The sequence below is a fragment of the Danio rerio genome, chromosome 2 (assembly GCF_049306965.1).
Source record: "Danio rerio strain Tuebingen ecotype United States chromosome 2, GRCz12tu, whole genome shotgun sequence".
Lineage (NCBI taxonomy): Eukaryota > Metazoa > Chordata > Actinopteri > Cypriniformes > Danionidae > Danio > Danio rerio.
Genome location: NC_133177.1, coordinates 60115020 through 60137685, shown reverse-complemented (window position 1 = coordinate 60137685; position 22666 = coordinate 60115020). Strand labels below are relative to the sequence as shown.

The 22666-nt window shown below is 33.4% G+C and overlaps 1 protein-coding gene across 6 annotated transcripts in view; it reads left to right on the top strand.

Moving 5' to 3' along the window:
* Positions 1-7622, top strand: part of sbno2a (strawberry notch homolog 2a) — an 83390-nt gene extending 75768 nt beyond the window's left edge. For 3 of the 6 annotated variants that reach the window (NM_001423680.1, NM_001423681.1, NM_001423682.1), the window contains 1 exon segment: positions 976-7622. In NM_001423680.1, the coding sequence (NP_001410609.1) occupies positions 976-2123 (1148 nt within the window). In that variant the 3' untranslated portion in view covers positions 2124-7622. 6 annotated transcript variants of the gene reach the window in all.
* The last annotated feature ends 15044 nt before the right edge of the window (positions 7623-22666 follow it).

The window sequence follows — 22666 nt, the reverse complement described above, 5'->3', positions numbered from 1 at the left end:
TCTTTTGACCGCCCCCTGTTGTTTTAAAGAATATCGCACATGGCAAGTTTTAAAGTCTCGTCCGTTTTGTGAGGTGCGCAGTTGGCAGAGGTTCGCAATGTGGCACCAGGCAAAAGTATAAATCCAGCTTTAGGTCACCACCAGCTTTATGAGGCTAAGACTTTTGCACAAAGCTATCTATCTAAAAGGTATGGAGCAAGTGCATGGTTATTACTTTCAGGTGAACTATACCTTTCAAACAGAAAATACAGGAAATATGAATACAACATTCAGAACAAAAATACTTTTGGCATCAAAAGTGTGTTAAACATGACTCTTTAGCACTAAACAACAGCTTCAATTTGTTGATTTTTTTTTTAAATGATGTACTCTTTAATATCAAGCATCTTTCAGCATTACTAGGAGTTCGTCCTTAGATAGAGCATGTTTTATCTTTCTTTTTCTCTCCAGGTGAATCTTACACTGCCTATACTCTTGCCAATACATACATACTGTGTATATTATTTAGATCTGGACTGTCTTTCTTTCATCAATTGCTTTTCTCTCCAAATATGATTTCATTACACTAGCAGTGTGTTTGGGATCATTATTATGCTATAAAGTAAAACTGTCAACTTAGATGATTTCTAGTAGAACTTACATGACAGAGTAAAACCTGTCTAGTTTTCAGCATTCTCAATCCCATCCACTCAGGCAATATTGAAAACGGCTCTGGCAGAAATGCAGATCAAACCCAGACAGAAACTTCATTCTTTCAGTCATTTATTTATTCCTCCATCTTTTTCTAACTCTGTTTTAAACAAGTAGATCCCAAAAAATCCAAGTGGAACCTGTATTTTCTGTTTGTCTTTTATAAAGGGAGTAATAAGTGATTTATAATGTCATTATACCCTCACTAAAACAACAAATGTTAGACTTTAGCACAGTACTGTATCTCCTATCATGATGAAACTAACAATATTCTATATCTCTCAGGTATAAAAATCCCTGAAAACTGTGTATCCCGTGTGCGCGCTGAGCTCTCTCGAATGGACGAGGAGGTGAAGAAAGCACGGCGCGAGAGAGAGCAGTTCGCAAATGAACAGCGCCTCCGCCAAGAAATGCTGGCCAAGATGCTCAACGCTCGCAAACTCATCGCCAACCCTCCACGCTCTCTTCCCAACCACTTAAACTACCCACGATCCCTCCTGCCACAAACATTACAACCCAAAACCGAAGCCGTCAGTGAGGTTTTGGATCTAACTGTAAGTCCTTGCCCCTCACCGGACATCAAAGCACCCACTCCTAACATAAACGGCGTGTCTATAAATGTCCTGAACAGCAGAGGGCGCCAATCTGGAGTCGTTCCTGAAACGTTCGATCTTGAGGACCTGATTTCCCAGGAGCAGCAGAGACACCGACAGGTGGTGTTAAACTCAAACATGCGCATGCCGTCATCGCATTCGTCTTTAAACATCCCGCAGCAGCACGTTCACACATTAAAGCAGAATCATTCGTCATTTGGAGTGCTAACACAGCAGCCGAATGCAACCAGGTCTGCGCAATACAGCGCGCTTCTGTCACAGCTACGCCAAGGGAACGATAAATTCATGATGCGAATTCTCACGCAAATGAGCCAGAAAAACAGTTCACCATCACAGCCCTCACATGCAATGCTTCATCAAAACAGCATACCACACACTTCTAGCGTGCATTCGCAACTACCGAAGAGACGCGTAAACGAACATGTGCAGTCGCAGCCAATGCAGACTCAACCTGAAAGACCATCCAGACCAAAGGACGAGTTTGATTTCGATGACTTGGACTTCGGTTACCCTTCGCCCGATTCTCAAAAGTACCCGTTCACCTCACAGGCCTTGCCATCCTCGACCCCGCCCCCTCCTCCCTATTCCTCCTCCCTCTTTGCACCGGCACCTCCAAACTCCTCCCTCTCAGACTCTAGCTCCTCCTCCTCGCACTTCACACCTTCCTCGTCCTCCTCTTCCGAGCAAACGCATCTGTTACCGAACGGCCACAGCAGTATGGACAGCCTGGAGACGCTGGATCACATGATCCACGGAGCACCATCAGATCACCGCCAGTCCGTCATCCAGTTCAAATCAGTGGACTGGGACGCCACCTAGAGGTAGCTCGAAACACGCACAGTCAGAAATTTAAGGGTTAGTTCACTCAAAAGTGTTCATTCTGCTATTAATTACTCACCCTCATGCTATTCCAAATGCAAAACATCTTCGTTTATTGTTGTAACGCACAAATTAAGATATTTTAGAAGAAATGCTGGAGCTCTCTGACCCTCCATGAAGTCTTTTTATATTTCCGGGTTTCTCAGCAGCAGAAGTAATCATAGTTGGTAAACGTAGAGCGCAGTGAATTGGAGAGTACAACAAATCATTGATTTACAATCTTATTCGCTGAAATAATAAAAGAAAAACTCCACGATGGTGTTGTCAAGACTTCAGAAAAAGCAAAACAATAGTGTGAGACTGATAACGGCAGCCAAAAGAGAGAATAATGTCAGATTTACTGTCATACACAAGCGGTAGTTTTTTTGCAATTTGATGCAAAGATAATATAATACATATGTACATAAATATAAATGTGCATAAGTTATTTTTTTAAATATCAAAACATGAAAACCTTTCAAGGATTTAAGATTATGATGATTGTTAAACCCATCATAACGTTCTTGTGAAAAGGTTCCATTGACAACAAGGGTCCTGAAACTTTCAAAGTCTACAGCAGGGGTGTCAAACTCAATTTCTGGAGGGCCACAGCCATGCACAGTTTAGCTTTAACCCTAATAAAACACACCTGATCAAACTCATTGAGTCCTTCAAAGCTTGTTTGAAACCTACAGGTAAGTGTGTTGAAGCAGGGTTAGAACTAAACTGTGCAGGGCTGTGGCCCTCTAGGAACTGAGTTTGACACCCCTGGTCTACAGTGTTCATACGGTCATGGAAAACCTGGAAAAGTCAGGGAATTTTGACATGGCATTTTCCAGGCGTGGAAAAGTTTTGGAAAAACAGAAAAACCCAAAAAGTTTTGGAAAAGTCATGGAAATTTTGCATTTAATCATTCAGCAGACGTTTTTTTGTCCAAAGCGACTTAAGCTGCGTTCACACTAGAGCTTGTGCTTGCGAAATTCTGTCGCTGTGAAAAGAGCTGGTATTAAACAATATGATTAGACGTAAATAAAAGTGAGCGATTGCTCCATATTTGAAATCTCTTATTTTAAATGATCTTCTATTGGTCTAACACAATCACCTCATGCGATTACGTAGGTAATAATTCTCCAAGCTTGAAGCTTTGAATGCAGTGAAATGTGAAACAAGTGCTTGCGTTTCTGGTCTGCCACATTCGCATGCCTATGAATGGAAGTCTATGGAGCAAAAAGTGCAGTGTCATCGCAGCAAAAGAAGTAGTTTTACCTACTATTACTAGTTTACCAAACTATTGACATCATCTAAAATTAGTTTAACAAATATCAGTATACTGGAATGGAGGTTTTCACTTCTTTTCTTGGCCAAAAACATGCTCTCACATCATTCGTGCTGTGTAAGCATAATCTATTTTACATAGATATAAAAATAAATTGATACTAAAGAGATTGTTGCGTGCTTAATGAAATGCTGTAGTGAATTTTAACGTTTATTGTTTTTCCTATGATTTACCACGTATACATCAGGTCATGAAAATTGACTTGAAAGTCCTTGGAAAAGTCCCGGAATTTTTGTAGTAAAAATGTGTATGAACCGTGAGTCTAGTCATTGGGTCAACTGTAAGGTTATGAAGCTTCAAGAATCAGGCTAAACAAGCAAAATTAACGACTTTGTTTAACATCTTTAGGACTAGTATTTATAAGAGCACTATTGTTCATAGTCGCACAGAAAATTATGATATTTTAGAAGAAGTGCTGGAGCTCTCTGATTGACAGCAAGGGTCCTGAAACTTTCAAAGTCTAGAAAGGGACCAAAAACATTGTCAAAACGGTCTGTTTTATTAGTGGGTCAACCGTAATTTACGAAGCCACAAGAATAAATCTGTGCACACACAAAAAAAATAACAACTTTTCTTAACATCTTTAGGACTAGTATTTATGAGAGCACTATCATTCAGTGTCACACACAAAAATTATGATATTTTAGAAGAAATGCTGGAGCTCTCTACACTGCAAAAAATGCTTCTCTTACTTAGATTTTTTGTCTTGTTTCTAGCCCAAATATCTCACAGTTCTTAAATCAAGAAGAATTATCTAGACAAGCAAAACATATTGTCTTGTTTTCAGCAGTAATGTGCCAAATTTAAGTAAGTTTTTACCTAAAACAAACAAAATAATCTGCCAATGGGGTAAGCAAAATAATCTTATGTCAAAAGGAAAAACAAGATTGTTTTGCTTACCCCATTGGCAGATTATTTAGCTTGTTTTAAGAAAAATTCACTTAATTTTGGCACATTACTGCTGAAAACAAGGCAATATGTTTTGCTTGTCTAGAAAATTCTTCTTGATTTAAGAACTGTGAGATATTTGGACTCAAAACTAGACAAAAAATCTAAGTAAGAGAAGCATTTTTTGCAGTGTAACCCTCCATTGACAGCAAGGGTTTGGAAACTTTCAAAGCCTAGAAAGGGACCAAAGCATTTTTTTAAAACAGTCCTAGTTTCATTATTGGGTCAACCGTAAGTTATGAAGCTACATTTTTTTTTGTGCACACAAAAAACAAAATTAACTTTATTTGACATCTTCAGGATTAGTATTTATGAAAAGCACTTTTCGTAACTTTTGAAGCTTCAAGAATAACTCACACAAACTAAAATACCAACTTTATTCAACATCTTCACGACATGTTGCTACATGTCTTGGTATTTATCACTCACCCTCATACTATATTCCAAGCACAAAAATTATGACATTTTAAAAGAAATGCAGAAGCTCACTGATCCTCCATAGACACAAGGGTGTAGAATTGGCATGGAAGGAGGGGACGTGTCCCCACCAATATCCACCAATTACTGAAATGTCCCTTCCAATAATTTAATCAACTTCAAAATAAAATAATGCTCCATCAACCCTTAGTAACCTACACGTGCACAAAGTCAAGCTCGCTACGAGCTCACTGTAATACTATTAACCAAGGCAGTGCAATTAATTCAGTAAATTCCTAAATTTCTCTAAATTCATACCCCCTCAAAGCCCGGTTGCAGTAAAATCATGCAAATTGACTTCTGCAGCATTGTTATCTGTATTATTAAGTGTTTATTTTATATTATTAAGTCCTTTATTCATGTTTTTAAAAGCACAATAAATTAAACAAAACTTGCGTGCGCTCTATAGAAGTATGTCCTCACCAATGTCAAGAGCGAATCTACGCTCTTGCATAGACAGCAAGGGTTCTGAAACATTCAAAGTCTAGAAAGGAGCCAAAAACATTGTCAAAACAGTCCAATGTTTCATTAGTGGTCAACTCTCATTTATGAAGCCGCAAGAATAATTCTGTGCACACAAAAAGACAAAAATAACGACTTTATTCAACAGCTTCTGAACTAGTATTTACAAGAGCATTACGTGTTGTGTTGCTACATGTCGTGATATTCCTTTAGCTACAATAATAGACTTTAGTTCAGTAATATAGTCTAATATAAGAAGTGAATGAAAACAAATGAGTGGATTGAAGCACTGAAGAGCCGTTTTGTTTGTGCTTTGTTTGTTGGTAAAAATAAAATAATTAAAAATGTTGACCCTGAGATAGTTATTTAACCCTCATTAGTAATGAAACAAAGCGTTTTAATTTGTCATGTGTACAAATATAAATTCAACAATTCAATAACTTTATTTAGAAACTCACACCAGTAGGATTCCACTTTGCACGCCATCTTGTGGTCAAACGTGGAAATGCATTGTGCAAGAGCTCTCGCAATGCATTCTCTAGCCATCAGTTGTGCACTCATTATCGCAGTGCATTATGGGATTGATTGAGTGCACTTCAGAACATCCACCATTGTTTCAGACACCACTAAATATGCCTGCTCCCTCAAATAATGCACTATTTAAGTGCATAGGAGGCATTTTCTGACTGTTTTTTGCTCCTTTTCTGTCCTTCGAATATCTTTGGAGGTCAGAGAGCTCCTGCGTTTCTTCTAAAATATCTTAATTTTATGTTATGAAGATGGTCTTACAGGTTTGGAATGACATGAGTATGAGTAATTAATAACAGAATAAAAGAATTTGGTGTGAACTAACCCTTTTAATTTGTCCCCCAAGTCATTCTCAGTCCATAAGCTATTTTAAGAGTTGCGTTCGGTTCGTTGGCATACAATGAAGACGTTTGGAAACACACGGGCACTTGAAATCAGTTTGGTTTTTATTTGCCTTATTTGAAGCAATAGGGCTTTTCCACCCACCATTTCATCAGACCTTGAGGTAAAAGAGATGTTTATTTATTACGTTATTGGTGTATACTGTTTCCTGTCCTAGGGAGTTTATCTTTTCGAATGAATGCCTTCTGTTAAATCAGTGCCTTTATCTCCTTCAGATGCAGTCTTGTGTGCATATATATAAATATATATATATACATATACATATATATATATATTTCTAGACAGAGTAGTGCTATATTATTTATTTCCTCCAGCGTTCTTTGTATCCCAGAGATCTGTGCTTTTTTTTTCTAGGGGGCCTACAGACCTGATTGCATGATAACGAAACTGCTGTTTAACCCTGTGAATTGTTTCTTTCTACATTTTAGTGATCTGAACACAGGGACAGATTTGTTCAAGATTTATAGTGAATCAAGCGCAAATACTCACCCCTGCTTAACGGCGTTTGTGTCATTTCTCAGGTATAGACTCATCACTGTCCAAAACAAATGACTATTTTATAAAAAAATATATTAGATCGCGGGTGGAACGTCGTGAGCTTTGGGAATTGGAAACCAAAATATTTATTAATAGATTTTAAAGGGAACACTGGTTAGTGTTAAGGCTTAATATGATGTAAACGATGCCTCTATAAAAAATGTAGAAAAAAAGACATATTTTTGCGTTATTAAAAACAATTCGTCATTTATTTTGGACTATTTGCGCCACTATTGTTTTCGATTACACAATGTGAGTGCTCCCCCTACTGGTGTTTCTATTGTATTGTAAATGCAGCACAACTGGGGTTACAAAATAATGAAATTTCGCCTCATTGTGGTGCTATTTTTCCAACGAACGACAATAAAAAGAGACATTATCTATATCTTTACTGCTTTGTGAATGATGCCTCTGTGAAATATGTCGAAAATAAAAAAAGACGTGCAGTGTTCACAGAAATCCACATTTATTTTGGACCTATTGTTTTCGATTACGCAATTTGAGTCTTCCCCCTTCTAGTGTTTCTATTGTATTGTATTTACTGCTTTGTGAACGATGCCTCTTTGTGAAAGGTAGAAAATAAAAAAGACGTGTATTGTTCGAAGAAATCCACATTTGTAATATAAATAAAATGTAGATATTTGTTGAATAACGAAAGTATTTTGTTGTCAAATATAAATGGTAGAAAAAAATTGTAGATTTTTGTTAAATAACAAAGTATTTTTTCGTTAAATTTGAATTGTCGAAAATAAGGACTTTTGTTGAATAGCGAAAATTCTCTTTCATTATATTTAAATGATCGTAAAAATTTTTTTGATTTTTGTTGAATAACGAAGCATTTTTTTGTTAAATTTAAATGATCAAAGTAAATGTGGATTTTTGTTAAATAATGAAAATATTTTGTTACTTAAAATAAATGGTCAAATAAATGTGATTTTTTTTGAATAACGTTTTTTTCATTCATTTTAAATGGTTGAAAATAAATGTGTTTTTTTAATGATGAAAGCTTTTTTTGTTAAATTTAAATGTTTAAAATTAAGTGTGGTTTTTGTTGAATTACAAATATAATTTTTGTTAAATTTAAATGTTCAAAAAAAAGTGGATTTTTGTTGAATAACGAAAATATATTTTCTTTAAATTAAGTGGTCGAAAATAAAAGTGGATTTTTGTTGAATAACGAAAAAATGTTGTTAAATTTAAATGGTCAAAAAAAAATTAATTTTTGTTTATAATGAAATTTTTTCGTTAAATTTAAATGGTCGAAAATAAAAGTGGATTTTTGATGAATAACGTAAATATTTTTTCAATATATTTTAGTGGTCGAAAATAAAAGTGGATTTTTGTTGAATATTGCAAATATTTTTTTTGTCAAATTTTAGTGGTCGAATATGAAAGTGGATTTTTTGCTGATTAACGAAAATATTTTTTTGTCAAATTTAAATGGTCGAATATAAAAGTGGATTTTCGTTGAATAATGAAAATATTTTTTAGTTGAATTTAAATGGTGGAAAATAAAATAACGAAAATATCTTTTTTCACAAAGAGTCATCATTTATGTTATATTAAGTCATACAAGATACCCAAAAATTCCCATTAAGAGCGCTGAACCACTGAACCTCACTTCGAAACGTCTTTCTAGAGAGCAAGACTTAGCAATAAAAACCAAACGAATGATAATAAAACTCCAATACTGCCCCACGAACAACTCGAAGATGTTCAGAAGTGATATTTTTGAATTCAGTTGAAAGAATACTATATTTGTTATCGGAAAGAAACTGATTAGTTTGTTTGTATGAGGTCAACGTTTTAGTTATTTTTTTCTTGTATTCTTGTGTAGTTGGAATGAAAGCAAATGTATTGGCGTCTTTGATTGCTGTTCGTATTATTATTATTGTTATGAATACTATTATTATTGTTGCTATTTATATCCAAGGGACATTATTAGTAGAGGTAGACTTTGTTATAATCATGTAGAAAACACTTTTTTTTTGTTATGTTTTTAATGCCTTGTCAGGGGTTTTATCGTTTCGTTTTCTCCCGATAAATACAGAATCAAAGCCTGCAAAACCTGCCACCAAATCTAAAACTGCACTGCCCCTGTGTGTGTGTGTGTTTATTCTCACTCGAAATAAAGTCCTCATTTTGTTTGGGTCAAGATTCCCACCGCACCAAAGTTTTCTGTGCAGTTTTTGCAGGCTCCGTACGGTTGTGCTTAATCTCAGGAAAATAAAGTGGAGGGAAAGAATCGCAGATAAAGATGTGTGATGCTGACTACTGTATTCTACACACCTGGCTACCATGTTATATACACTTGAAGAATACGAGAGAAAATGCGAATTTAGGAATATTGCTCGAGTATTACTACAAGTACAAGTTCTCTGCTTTTGAAAGGATTTTTTTGCTTTTGTTTTTTAGAAATGATGAAGCTACACTGAATAAAATTGGCTCATCGCAAATTGTTTTGAGCAATTTATGTGGGCTGAATTTAAACTAACAAATTAAGTTGAACGTTACTCAATTTAATTTAAATTCAGCCCATATAAATAGTTTGCAACCTCTTACCTTAAAAAAAAAAAATTATATATCTATTGATTCATTATTTTTCAGTGTAGTTTCAAAAATGAATTGGTAATATCATGTGAATAAACAAAACAAAAACATTGCAAACTAAATGATTGTCTGATTCTAGTCAAAATTATCTAAAAAATCCTAAATTTAGAAGACAAGTATTAAAATGTTTTGTTTTCAGAAGGTTTAAGTCAAAATTAAGTGGGTTTTTCCTTAAAACAAGATAAATAATCTGACAATGTGTTAAGAAAATCTTGTTTTTGGTTTAAATTATATTTTCTAGAATACACAATAATTTTCACTCGTGTAGTTTTGAATAGTGATAATGCCGCGTTCACACCAGACGCAGAACGCGCAAGTCAATGCAAATGCGCGAATAGACATTCTGCGGCGCGATACACGCGAATTAGACGAATTGCGCGCCGCGAATTACGCAGTTAACGCACGTTTCACGCGAATCCCTCCAGTTCGAAAATCTGAACTTCAGTTAACCAATCAGGAGCTTGCTCTTTTGGGGGCGTGATTGTGACATATCGCCTGTTGTTGGTGTGCCAGGGAAAATCCACCAGCCGACACCGACAAAAAGTTCATCAAACTAGGCTGGGCTCAGTCAGAAGCAACGCTGAAAACCTCCGTCAGCCAGGTTCAGTTTCTGGAGGAGTTTATGAGCTCACAGAGCTGGATGCACCTCTGAAAGAATCTAGTGGACTCAGACACGACCCTAAACGTATCAACGCTGTTTTCAGTCTTTATAAAGCACATGAACACTGTTATTTTCTTCATAAAATCCATGTTAGCCATTTAGCAATGAAGCTCAAGTCAGGCAGACAGAAGCCCTGCCCATCACGCGAATCTGTTCTGAAGTAAAGTTGACGAAGCAGATTTGACGTGCGAATGAAGCGAGTAAACTCAAATGTTCACGCGGCTATTTATGCGCAAATAGCGTGATTTATCAGCGCGTTCCGCGTCTGGTGTGAACAGCATTAGTGTAGTGTTCAATATGGCGAATGAAGCCCCGCCTTCTAGTACAGGAGCCAATCATTGATTGATGTAGACTGACGTTTCTCTGGAGGAAAAGCTCGGACCAGACGTGTGCTTTCACGACAGTTTATGTGGTCAACAATCACACTGTAATCTCAGCCAGTACTTGCTTTACAGACATGAGAAATATCTCCGCATAAAGCTTGAAATCTGTGCGTTTAAATGAACCTGCTACACTTGAAAACAGAAGTTTTCTGGTTTTGTAATCTGCAGGAAGTTAACGTGAGATATACTTCGTCCCATCAAAAGCACATCACATGACAGCAACTACTCAAACGCCCACAAACTTATAAACAAAGAGTCGCTGTCATTTCTGGAGGAGATTCACCCTCAAGACCAATTAGTTTGATCAGACGATCATTATTTAGTTGATTTCGAGTGCGCAATAGCTTATTAGCAACATGAAAATATGCCAATTTAAATTCAGATAAAACTCATGAGACGATTGTTGTTTAATTTTACTGGTGATTCCAAATATGTAATGTAATCGTCAGCCTGGCAATCAGTTTATGAGAATTTGATGTTTCCCTATTCAGACAGATTGTCCGAGCATAATGCCCCAGAAGGCTTTCAAGGATGGCCGCCGAGTGAAAAGACTTGCCTTAAAGGGACTTTGTTATTTTACTTATCCCATTATTATATTAATTCAATTGTTTTAAGTAAAAACTCGCTTCATTTTGACTTGCAATTTCTGAAAATAAACTTAAAACAAGCAAAACTATCTGACAATAGGGTAATACAAATAAAGCGATCTTGTTTCTGATGAGATTATTTTATTATCCATCATCAGATTAATTTGATTGCCTTAAAGTAAAACTGACTTAATTTTCTGAAAAGATATGTTTTACTTTTATAGGACATGCCTCATAATTTAATATATATATATATATTTTATTACCCCATTTTACTCGTTTTGAGTTTGTTTTCAAAAATTACAAAAGTAATAAAATAATCAAAATAATTTGACTATGGGATAAATAAAATCATCTTCTTTTTGGTTTGAAATAAGATTATTTTATTTATCCCATTATCAGATTATTTGGATTATTTTATTATCACATTGTCAGATTAATTACCTAGTTTTAAGTAAAAACTCACTTAGTTTTCACTTGTTTTTTTTTTTTTTAATAAGCTTAAAACAAGCTTAATATTGACTATGTGGTAATAAAATAATCAAAATAATCTGATAATGGGATAAATAAAATAATCTTATTTTGATTATTTTATTTTATTTTATCATTATTTTGATTATTTTATTACTTTTGTAATTTTTGAAAACAAGCTTAAAACAAGCTAAATATTCTGACAATGTGGTAATAAAAGTAGATTATTGTAGATTTAGATTATTCATGATCAGATTATTTTGATTGTTTTAAAGTAAAACTGACCTAATTTTCTGAAAACAAAATATGCTTTACTTGTCTACAAAATCATAATTGAATATATATATTTTTTATATATTTTGACTAGAAATGAGACAACATCTCTTAAACAAAGGCTGATTTATACTTCTGCATCAAGCGCACACGTATGCTCTGGTGCAGCCTTTGTATGGTCACAGCCCTTTCCGTGGCCGACGCCAACGCTGACGCGCACCTCTCTAACTACACGTCACAACGACACATAGTGCAAGCTCTTTTATTGGTCGGCTTGGTAGCTGTGACAAGTGTGGGTGGTTTTGAGAGCCTGATGGAGTGAGTGTTTACAAGTGTCGATTCCCGTGAAGTAGCTGTAGATCATGGGTGTCCAAACTCAGTCCTGGAGGGCCGGTGTCCTGCATAGTTTAGCTCCCACTTCCTGCCTGGAAGTTTCAGGTAAACCTAGAAAGAGCTTGATTAGCTGCTTCAGGTGTGTTTAACTGGGGTTAAAATATGCAGGACACCGGCCCTCCAGGACTGAGTTTGGCCACCCCTGCTCTAGATGGAGACTGTTGTTTTGTGTTTACCTTATGATTAAAGTTGATGCACGTCCGCCAGTTCCTGCCTCAGAATGAGCGAGTTTGAGCTAATTGTACACTAAGGTAGTGTTCAGAAAAACACCCACAAAGAAATTCGACACAGATTCGACACCGTAGGTCACGTGGATCGCTCGACGCAGGAGTATAAACCAGCCTTAAGAAAGCATCTTTATTATTTAGTATTGTTTTGCAGTGTGTCTGTAGTTACGATTTAAGTGTTTGTGTGTTAAAACAGTGCCGGCGTGTTTTACCCACTGTGTTTCTGCTCCTTTTGTCCTGACAACTTGCCAGAATTTAATGCTCATCTGCTGCCTAACTCGGCAGAATACAAAGAAAAAAAAAAATCACAAACGAACACTTTAATAATAAAAACAAAACATCTATTAAAACTGCTACTGATTGTATGTATCGTCGTTGATGTTGATATTATTATTGTTATTGTTATATTATTATTATTAATGTTTCCAGTTAGAATTCTGTTCAGCACTTTTTACTTTGGGCTTCTTTGTTTTATCCCAATATTTATGAGTTTAGATGAACCTGTAAATAGTGTAAACAAATGTGCCTTTTGACTCATTCTGAACGTTTTCTACATTTAACAGAAGGAATATATTGTACTGCAATATAATTTTTAACAAACAATAAAATTTTAAGAGTTTGTTCAAATCGCTGCTTCTGTCTTTCAGTTGATTTTTATGGATTTCACTGAGTATTTGAATGCAAATGAAAAAAAAAGGTTTTATTTTTCATTAATTTAGTTGTTGCAATTTTACCAAAAAAATTGAATTAAATGAAAATTTAAAATGTTTTTGGTTTTTATTGAATATTGAAACTTTTTTGTTAAATTTAAATGGTCAAAATTTAATATAATGTATCTGTTATTATTATGATGATTATTATTATTAAAATAAATAGATTTTTAGTAAATAACGAAAATATTTTTGTTAAATTTAAATGGTCAAAATTAAATAAAATAAAATTGTTATTATTATTATTATTAAAATTAAATGTGTATTTTTGATGAATAATAAAAAAAATCCTTAAATTTAAATGGTCAAATTAAATTGTTGTTATTATTATTATTATTAAAATTACATGTGGATCTTATTTTTGTTTAACGATTTTTTTGTTATTTAAATGTTCTAAATTAAAATTATTATTAATTTTAAATATGGATTTTTGTTGAATAATGAAAATATATTTTTTGTTAAATTTAAATGGTCGAAAATCAATTATTATTGTTGTTATTGTTGTTGTTGTTATATTATGAAAATTAAATGTGGATTTTTGTTGAATGAAGAAATATTTTTAGTAATTTTAAATGGTCAAAAAATTAATTATTATTATTAACATTTGATTTTGTTTTTATTTAACAAAAATATTTTTTGTTAAATTTAAATGGTCAAAATTGTATTAGATTATTGTTATTATTAATATTATTATTCAAATGTAGATTTTTGTTGAATAACGAAAATATTTTTTCATTAAATTTAAATGTTCAAAATTTAATAATTATTATTATTATTATGAAAATTAAATGTGGAATTTTTTAATAACATATATATATATGTTATTAAAAAAATTCCACATTTAATTTTCATAATAATAATGATAATTATTAAATTTTGAACATTTAAATTTAACAAAAAATATTTTCTTTATTTAACAAAAACCTACATTTAATTTAATAATAATAATAATTTGTTTTATTTAATTTTGAACATTGAAATTATAAAAAATATATATATTTTTTATAATTTCAATGTTCAAAATTAAATAAAACAAATTATTATTATTATTAAATTAAATGTAGGTTTTTGTTAAATAAAGAAAATATTTTTTGTTAAATTTAAATGTTCAAAATTAAATAAAAATATTATAATTATTATTAAAATTAAGTGTCGATTTTTTTTATAAATATTTTTTGTAAATTTAAATCTTCAAAGTTTAATACATTTTTATTATTATTATTATTATTTATTAATATTAAAATACGATTTTTGTTGAATAATGAAAATATTGTTTCGTTAATTTTAATATTCAAAATTAAATTATTATTTTTAATATGATTAAAATGTGGATTTTTTTAATAACAAAAATATTTTTTGTAAATTTTAAATGGTCGAAAATTCTATTTTTATCATCATCATTATTATAATCATTATTATTATTAAAAAATGTAAAAAAAAATTTACAAAAATATTTTTGTTAAATTTAAATGTTCAAATATAAATTTGGAATTTTTTTAAAAATGTTTTTGTGTTTTACTTTAACACTTCTAATAGCAGTTCTAAAACAGTTTTATTTATTTTAGTTATATAATTATAGACCGTATCAATGTTGTAATGTCATTGGCATGGCAAGACAAGTTTATTTATGTACATTTCATACATTCAAGTGCTTTACATAAACAAGAGTAAAAGAGATGGCCCATGAACATTTTCTGCTTGTTGCACGAACAATTGCATAACTGTAACAAGAGGTAATCACAGCTTACGTTAATACAGCCGTCATAGCCTTGATTATCAGTATGTGAACCTTTCTGCGTTCCTGAAAGCTGTGGAAATTAAAAATGTAATACAAAAAATATGCTGTTTTATTGTTTACATCCTTCAAAATGGTCTATATTGCCTGATCTCATGAGGAAAGGAACTATTTTATAAAGCATTATAAATCAGCATCCTAAGCAGGAGGGGAAGGGGTGGGAAGAGCCCATGTGTATTTAGGATTTTAGTGCCATGCTTTGGAAATATTAAGATGCTTGGTTTTGTAATGCAGGGCCTAAATGGTGCTATTTTTAAAAGAAATGCAACAACCAACAACAACAAAAAGTCTGTTACAATGACTACACAGTGCTCAGTGTTCTGTCCTCACTCTGGTGTCTCTCATCCCAAAGTTAGACAGGCAGATAAACTCTTTCCAGCACGTAAGATTGTGTTATTCCATGCCACGTTGAGTACGTTGAAACTACACAAAAGATAAATACAGTTGGAGTCAGAATTATTGTCCCTCCTGTTTATTTTTTACCCCATTTCTGTTAAACAGAGAACAGATTTTCTCAACACGTTTCTAATCATATTAGTTTTAATAACTCATCTCTAATAACTGATTTATTTTATCTTTGCCATGATGACAGTAAATAATATTAGACTAGATATTCTTCAAGACACTTCTACACAGCTTAAAGTGACATTTATTATTATTATTATTATAACCTTTATTTTACCAGGAAAGACACATTGAGATTAAAAATCTTTTACAAGAGCGTCCTGACCAAGATTAGGCAGTACACAAGTCACATGAGTCCAACAGACAACAAACAAAAAACCATGTACAGTTAACATGAATCACACTAACAACTTTTCAAAACATCTACACATCTGTGTTTCAACTTCTAAATCTTTTATAGTCCTTTTAAAAGCGTGTAGTGAAAATCAAGTCTTTGAACTGCAACTGTGTTTGCAGATTATTCCAAGCAAAAGGTGCTGCGTACTTTTTTTCCCATCTCAGTCCGCACTTTAGGGACAGAGAGTAAATAAATATCCTGTGAGCGAAGACCATAGTTAAGAACAGGCTTTTTACAAATATAATTCTGGAGATATGATGGGAGTAAACCCAGTATAGATTTGTAAACAACAATATGAAAATGCTTGAGCCTACGAATGGACAAAGCAGACCAACCTACCCTAGTATACAGCACACAATGATGAGTAAGGGATTTAAAATTAGTTATAAATCTTAGTGCACCATGGTGAACAGTATCCAATGCATTCAGACATTGAGACGAAGCATGCATATAGATTACATCACCGTAGTCCAATGTCGACAAGACTGTTGCCTCAACCAGCTTCTTTTTAGCACCAAAAGAAAGGCAGTTCTTAATTCTAAAACAGAAGCCTAAAATCACTTTTAATTTTTTCACCAATTGCTGAATGTGAGTACTAAAAGAAAGTGTATCATCAATTAAAATTCCAAGATATTTGTACTGGGACACCAATTCAATCTCTGCACCATGAGTAGTAGTAACAGGACCTAGTTTTTGCTTGGCTTGTTTTGAAATTGAAAATAGCATAAGTTTAGTTTTATTGGCATTTAAAACTAATTTTAACTCGGATAGGTTTTGTTGAAGTACATTGAAAGCGATCTGCAGTTGAGAAAGGGCCAGATTAGGTGTAGATGCAGCCGTGTATATAACTGTATCATCCGCATAATAATGAAAATTGGCATTTTTAATATTTTGATCAATATTATTTATATATATATATATATATATATATATATATATAGTAAAAAGAAGCGGCCCCAATACTGAACCCTGTGGAACACCTTTAGTTACATTCAAAGTACTAGAAACAAGGCCATCCACTTGCACACACTGATTTTGATTTGTAAGATAGTTTTTGAACCAACCAATAGCATGATCAGATAAACCAATACTTTTGAGGCGTTGTAACAACAAAGTATGATCCACTGTATCAAAAGCTTTGGAGAGGTCAATAAACAGGGCTGCACAATGTTTTTGAGTGTCCACAGAATCAATAAAATCATTTAATACTTTGGTCACACTTTAGAATAAGGTTCATTAGTTAATGTTACTTAATGCAATTACTAACATGAACAAACAATGAACAATACATCTACTACTGTATTTGTTCATGTTAGTTAACGTTAGTTAATGAAAATACAGTTGTTCATTGTTAGTTCATGTTAACTCACGGTGCATTAACTAATGTTAACTAGCATGAGATTAGATGTCAATAATGCATTAGTAAATGTTCAATTATGATTAATAAATGCTGTACAAGTGTTGTTCATGATTAGTTCATGTTAGTAAATGCATTAACTAATGAACCTTATTGTAAAGTGTTACCAATACTTTTAAAACCGCTGTAATAGTGCTGTGTTGCTTTCTGAAACCTGATTGAAATTTTGACATAATATTATTTATTTCAAGAAATTCCTTTAATTGATTATTTACAAGTGATTCAAGGACTTTAGCTTGGACAGACAGCTTAGAAATGGGACGGTAATTATTTGCTTGTGTGGCGTCTCCCAGGGGCAGAACAAACGTTGATTTCCATAACACTGGGACTTCATTTGTTATAAGTGAAAGATTAAAAATGTGAGTCAAAGAAGGAGCAATAAAATCAGCTGCTAACTTAAAAAAAATAAGGTTCTAATTTATCAGGACCGGGAGATTTAGAAACATCTAAATTCTCAAGGGCTTTACACACTTCTGAGGTTACAACTGGTGAAAAATTAAAAAGCTGGCTTAACTAGGTTATTAGGTTGGGTAACTAGGCAGGTTAGGGTAATTAGGCAAGTTATTGTATAACGATGGTTTGTTCTGTAGATATCGAAAAAAAAATAGCTTAAAGGGGCTAATAATATTGACTTTAATGTTTTTTTAAAAAATTAAAAACTGCTTTTATTTTAGCCGAAATAAAACAAATAAGACTTTCTCCAGAAGAAAAAAATATTATCAGACGTACTGTGAAAATTTTATTGCTCTGTTAAACATAAGTGGGAAATATATAAAAAAGGATAAAGAAAAAAATAATCGAAGGGGGGCGAATAATTCTGACTTCAACTGTACATCCAGTAAGCCTTAGTAGTGAGTAGTGGTAAGCTCAATGTTTCAGACATTCCCATGCTGCTTACAGGCATTTCCAGCCTGGTCTTACCAGGGGTGCGTTTCCCAAAACCATCATTAGCCAACTAAGATCTGTAGTACAAACACAGTATGTTGATTTGCCGTTTCCCAAATCCATCGTTTCAATGAATATTCTCAAACTGCGTCGCAAACTTGAGCACTCACAACTACAGGGGTCCGTTCTTCGTACCTCGCTTAAATGATCTAAGATTATTTGGCAGATGCTGGATCTTTTAATCTTGATAACTGATCTCTCGCTAATTTGGTTCTTCAAACAAGTTCGCAAATCAGATTAGAGTGTCTGGATGAACTGATCTGAGGTCGCTGCGTGTGTTGTGAAGGACAGATCTATCGATCCTCGAAATCATGATCAGCAATGCAACGATTGGCTGACGGCAGCGTAATGACATCATCTGATTAATATTCAATTATCCATGTGAGCAAAATTACATCAAATTAGCAGTAAACGGTTTGTTAAATATGACACGCAATAACCTTCCACATTTGTTGTGAGCTGCAGGCTTTACACTTTCATGTGTCAAGAGTATTCATCATGTATTTCAATGCATATCAGTGTATTTAGTTCTACATTTAGAAAATATTTTCTTTATTATTGTAGCCAATCGGTTTTTAATCAGTGTAAAGAATAACTGGATGTTTACAAAAGCATTTTGATATTGGTAAAGGCATCTGCAACTTTTGTGAAGCATCAAATCACCGGGATATTAACTATCAAAACATGTTCATGACTGCATTAATTTATTATTTCTTTTTTTTTAAAGTCACATATTGTGCATTTCTATTATCATACACAAATTGTACTAAAGCGATCTAAAAAGTTCATATCAATAAATTTTCTCTTTGTACTTTCATTTCAAGCGTGCAGATTGCATAAGTTTTGTTAATATAACTTTATTTATTTTATAAATAACTGTAACTTTATATATATAGTTAAAATATTTACTATTTTCCCAGGTGTGTATAACTACTACTGTAAGAAAATATCATAATTCTGTACTTTCTCTATTATCTTTGCTTGAACTAAGCCGATCTAATCCTGTTTATATGAATTGAACCTGCTCCCGATCCGGTTTGAGCTAGCAGAACTGTTGCTATGACAACAACTCTCGGATCATCTTAGAAGAACAAAACGATCCTGGATCGTGTCAAATCGTCAATATCCAAATCCAGCTAACTGAGTGATCCACGTACGAAGAACGGACCCTAGCTCTGGAGCTGTCATTAGAAACATAGTTTCTGGCTGTGTTCTATTTCCACTTATCCCCCCTACGCCTGTTCGTTTAGAACATTCTAACATTTATACTTGGAATGATTAAAAATAAAAAGCATTAAGCTCATCTCTCTTAGGTGTAATTTGCTTTCAAAGTATTTTTGCAGTTCAGTTTTAGCAGTCTTCATGTTTACAGTTGTGCTCCCTTCGCAGTGCACTTTGAAACCATTGATGACACGTGTCAAATTGTAAAAGTAGACTTTTAAAAAAAATAAATAAACAATAGGCTACTTAATAATCATCGTCATCATTAATATTATTAATATTATTATTAAAGTAGGATTTTTTTCATTTCCTAATAAATAATAAATATTAAATTAAATTTCTTAATAAATCGCCTCATTATTTATTTATTTAAATGATTTATATATGATATTATATATGATACTCCAACCCGTTTAGAGCATCATTATGGGCGTTTTACGTTATAACTAACGTGGTTCAAGCGATGGATCTGTGACAGAGAAACTAGGGGTTTTGGGAAGCACTCGTCACTACATCGTTCTTTTCCCAAACGATGCATCGTACCATGATAGTTCAGCCGCAAGGTACGTCGTTGTTTGGGAAACGCACCCCAGGCTGGGAGATGACCAGCTAAAGTCTGCTTAAACCAGGCTGGTCATGCTGAATTTAGCTGGTTTTTAGCCTGACAAGCTAAGACTTGGCTGGAAATGTCTAAAGCCCCTCTAAAACCTGCCTGGTTAACCAGCGAAAACCAGCCAACCAGCTTAGGCTGGTCTAAGCTGTTTTTTCAGCAGGGCAGGAGTTAACTTCATTCATTCATTTTCTTTTCAGCTTAGTCCCTTTATTGATCAGGGGTCGCCACAGCGGAATAAACCGCCAACTTATCCAGCATATGTTTTACACAGTGGATGCCCTTCCAGCTGCAACCCATCACTGGGAAACATCCAAACACATCCATACACACTTATACACTATGAACAATTTAGCTTACCTAATTCCCCTATAGCACATGTCTTTGGACTTGTGGGAGGAACTCTACACAGAAACACTATCTGACCCAGCCGAGGCTCAAACCAGCGACCTTCTTGCTGTGAGGTGGTTGTGCTACCCACTGCGCCACCGTGATGCCAAGGCATTAACTTCATTCATTCATTTTTCTTTCGGCTTAGTTCCTTTTTTTATGCCCTTCCAGCTGCAACCCATCACTGGGAAACATCCACACACACTCATTCACACTCATACACTACAGACAATTTAGCCTACCCAATTCACCTGTACTCCATGTGTTTGGACTGTGGGGGAAAACGGAGCACCCAGAGGAAACCCACGCCAACACTGGGAGAACATGCAAACTCCACACAGAAATGCCAAATTTTATTGCATGTTTTTTTTTTTATTGCATATCATTTTTTGGACGGCTCTTAAGTATTTTGTGTTGGGTTTGTCTTTATAATCTAATGTAGATGTACAAATACATTACTGTGAAGGATCCTATAGAACACATGTATGTAAAAGAGAGATCAGACTTCACTCATGCCCTAAAAAGCACATATTTAAACAAAAGAGGAACTTTGTTACAGGAAGCATATATGGAGAAATGTGTGTTGAAGACTTCTCACTGTTATTCTGATTGCTTATTTTGAACTTCTTTAATAAGGCAGTGCCATTTCGGGATGCTTTAATCCTCTCGAACAGGTCAATTATTTCCTATAGTAATATATTATCTGAATATAAACACTAACTCTTATTGTGTTTTAAAAGAAATGCTCCACTTTCTTTTTTTGGAAATAGACTCATTTTGCATGTCTTCTAGAGTTAAAATGTTGAGTTTAAAATATTTCTGAATCCATCACCAGGTCTATCAGGAGCACTTTTAGCTTAGCATAGCGATTGAATTTGATTAGACCATTAGCATCTTGTTTAAGTTGTTTTAAAAGAGTTGAAATCATTTTTTTATATTTAAAGTTAAATTCTTCTGTAGTTACAATAACTATAGGAAGACCGATGGTAAATGAAAAGTTGCTATTTTTAGGCTGATATGGCTTGGAACCACACGGCGCAATAATCAAGGGACTTGAATGCAATCAATATTATTATGCAGCAATTTTCAGGTGCTGCGTTATATCATTGCAGCCATAGAAACAAAAATTTAAATATCTTATAGATGCAATTTTTGGTCAATATTAGTGAGCCAACAGTTATTTATAAATTTGCGACAAGTAGCCTTATCGGAGCACACCTGGCTACAGCAATCTACATGTTAAAAATAATTGAAATGTTTTTAATGGCCAAATTTAAATCATATGTCGCCAAACTGCTATTGTTTTAGAGTCTGATGCCTGCTTTACAAATATTGTAAAAAAAAGTATGAAAAGATATGCTTCAAATCCCTCAAATAGGGGACCTTATTTGGTCACCAGTAGAAGATGTGTCACCAGGCGGTAATCTCTGGTACTGCACACAAACAAAATACTATTTTAAAAACGCTTTTTTGAGATATGAATTTCTTTCACTTGAATCTGACATTTGTTTTCTTTAAAATGAGACCAACCTGTTGCTTTAAAAACAATTAGTTGACTTAAAATAAGTGAGTAAACCTGTTGCTTTAAAAACGATTAGTTGATTTAAAATAAGTGAGTAAACCTGTTGCTTTAAAAACGATAAGTTGACTTAAAATAAGTGAGTAAACCTGTTGCTTTAAAAACGATTAGTTGACTTAAAATAAGTAAGTAAACCTGTTGCTTTTAAAACGATTAGTTGACTTATAATAAGTGAGTAAACCTGTTGCTTTAAAAACGATTAGTTGACTTCAAATAAGTGAGTAAACCTGTTGCTTTTAAAACGATTAGTTGACTTATAATAAGTGAGTAAACCTGTTGCTTTAAAAACGGTTAGTTGACTTCAAATAAGTGAGTAAACCTGTTGCTTTTAAAACGATTAGTTGACTTATAATAAGTGAGTAAACCTGTTGCTTTAAAAATGATGAGTTGACTTAAAATAAGTGAGTAAACCTGTTGCTTTTAAAACAATTAGTTGATTTAAAATAAGTGAGTAAACCTGTTGCTTTTAAAACAATTAGTTGATTTAAAATAAGTGAGTAAACCTGTTGCTTTAAAGACGATTAGTTGACTTAAAATAAGTGAGTAAACCTGTTGCTTTAAAAACGATTAGTTGATTTAAAATAAGTGAGTAAACCTGTTGCTTTAAAGACGATTAGTTGACTTAAAATAAGTGAGTAAACCTGTTGCTTTTAAAACAATTAGTTGACTTAAAATAAGTGAGTAAACCTGTTGCTTTAAAAACGATTAGTTGATTTAAAATAAGTGAGTAAACCTGTTGC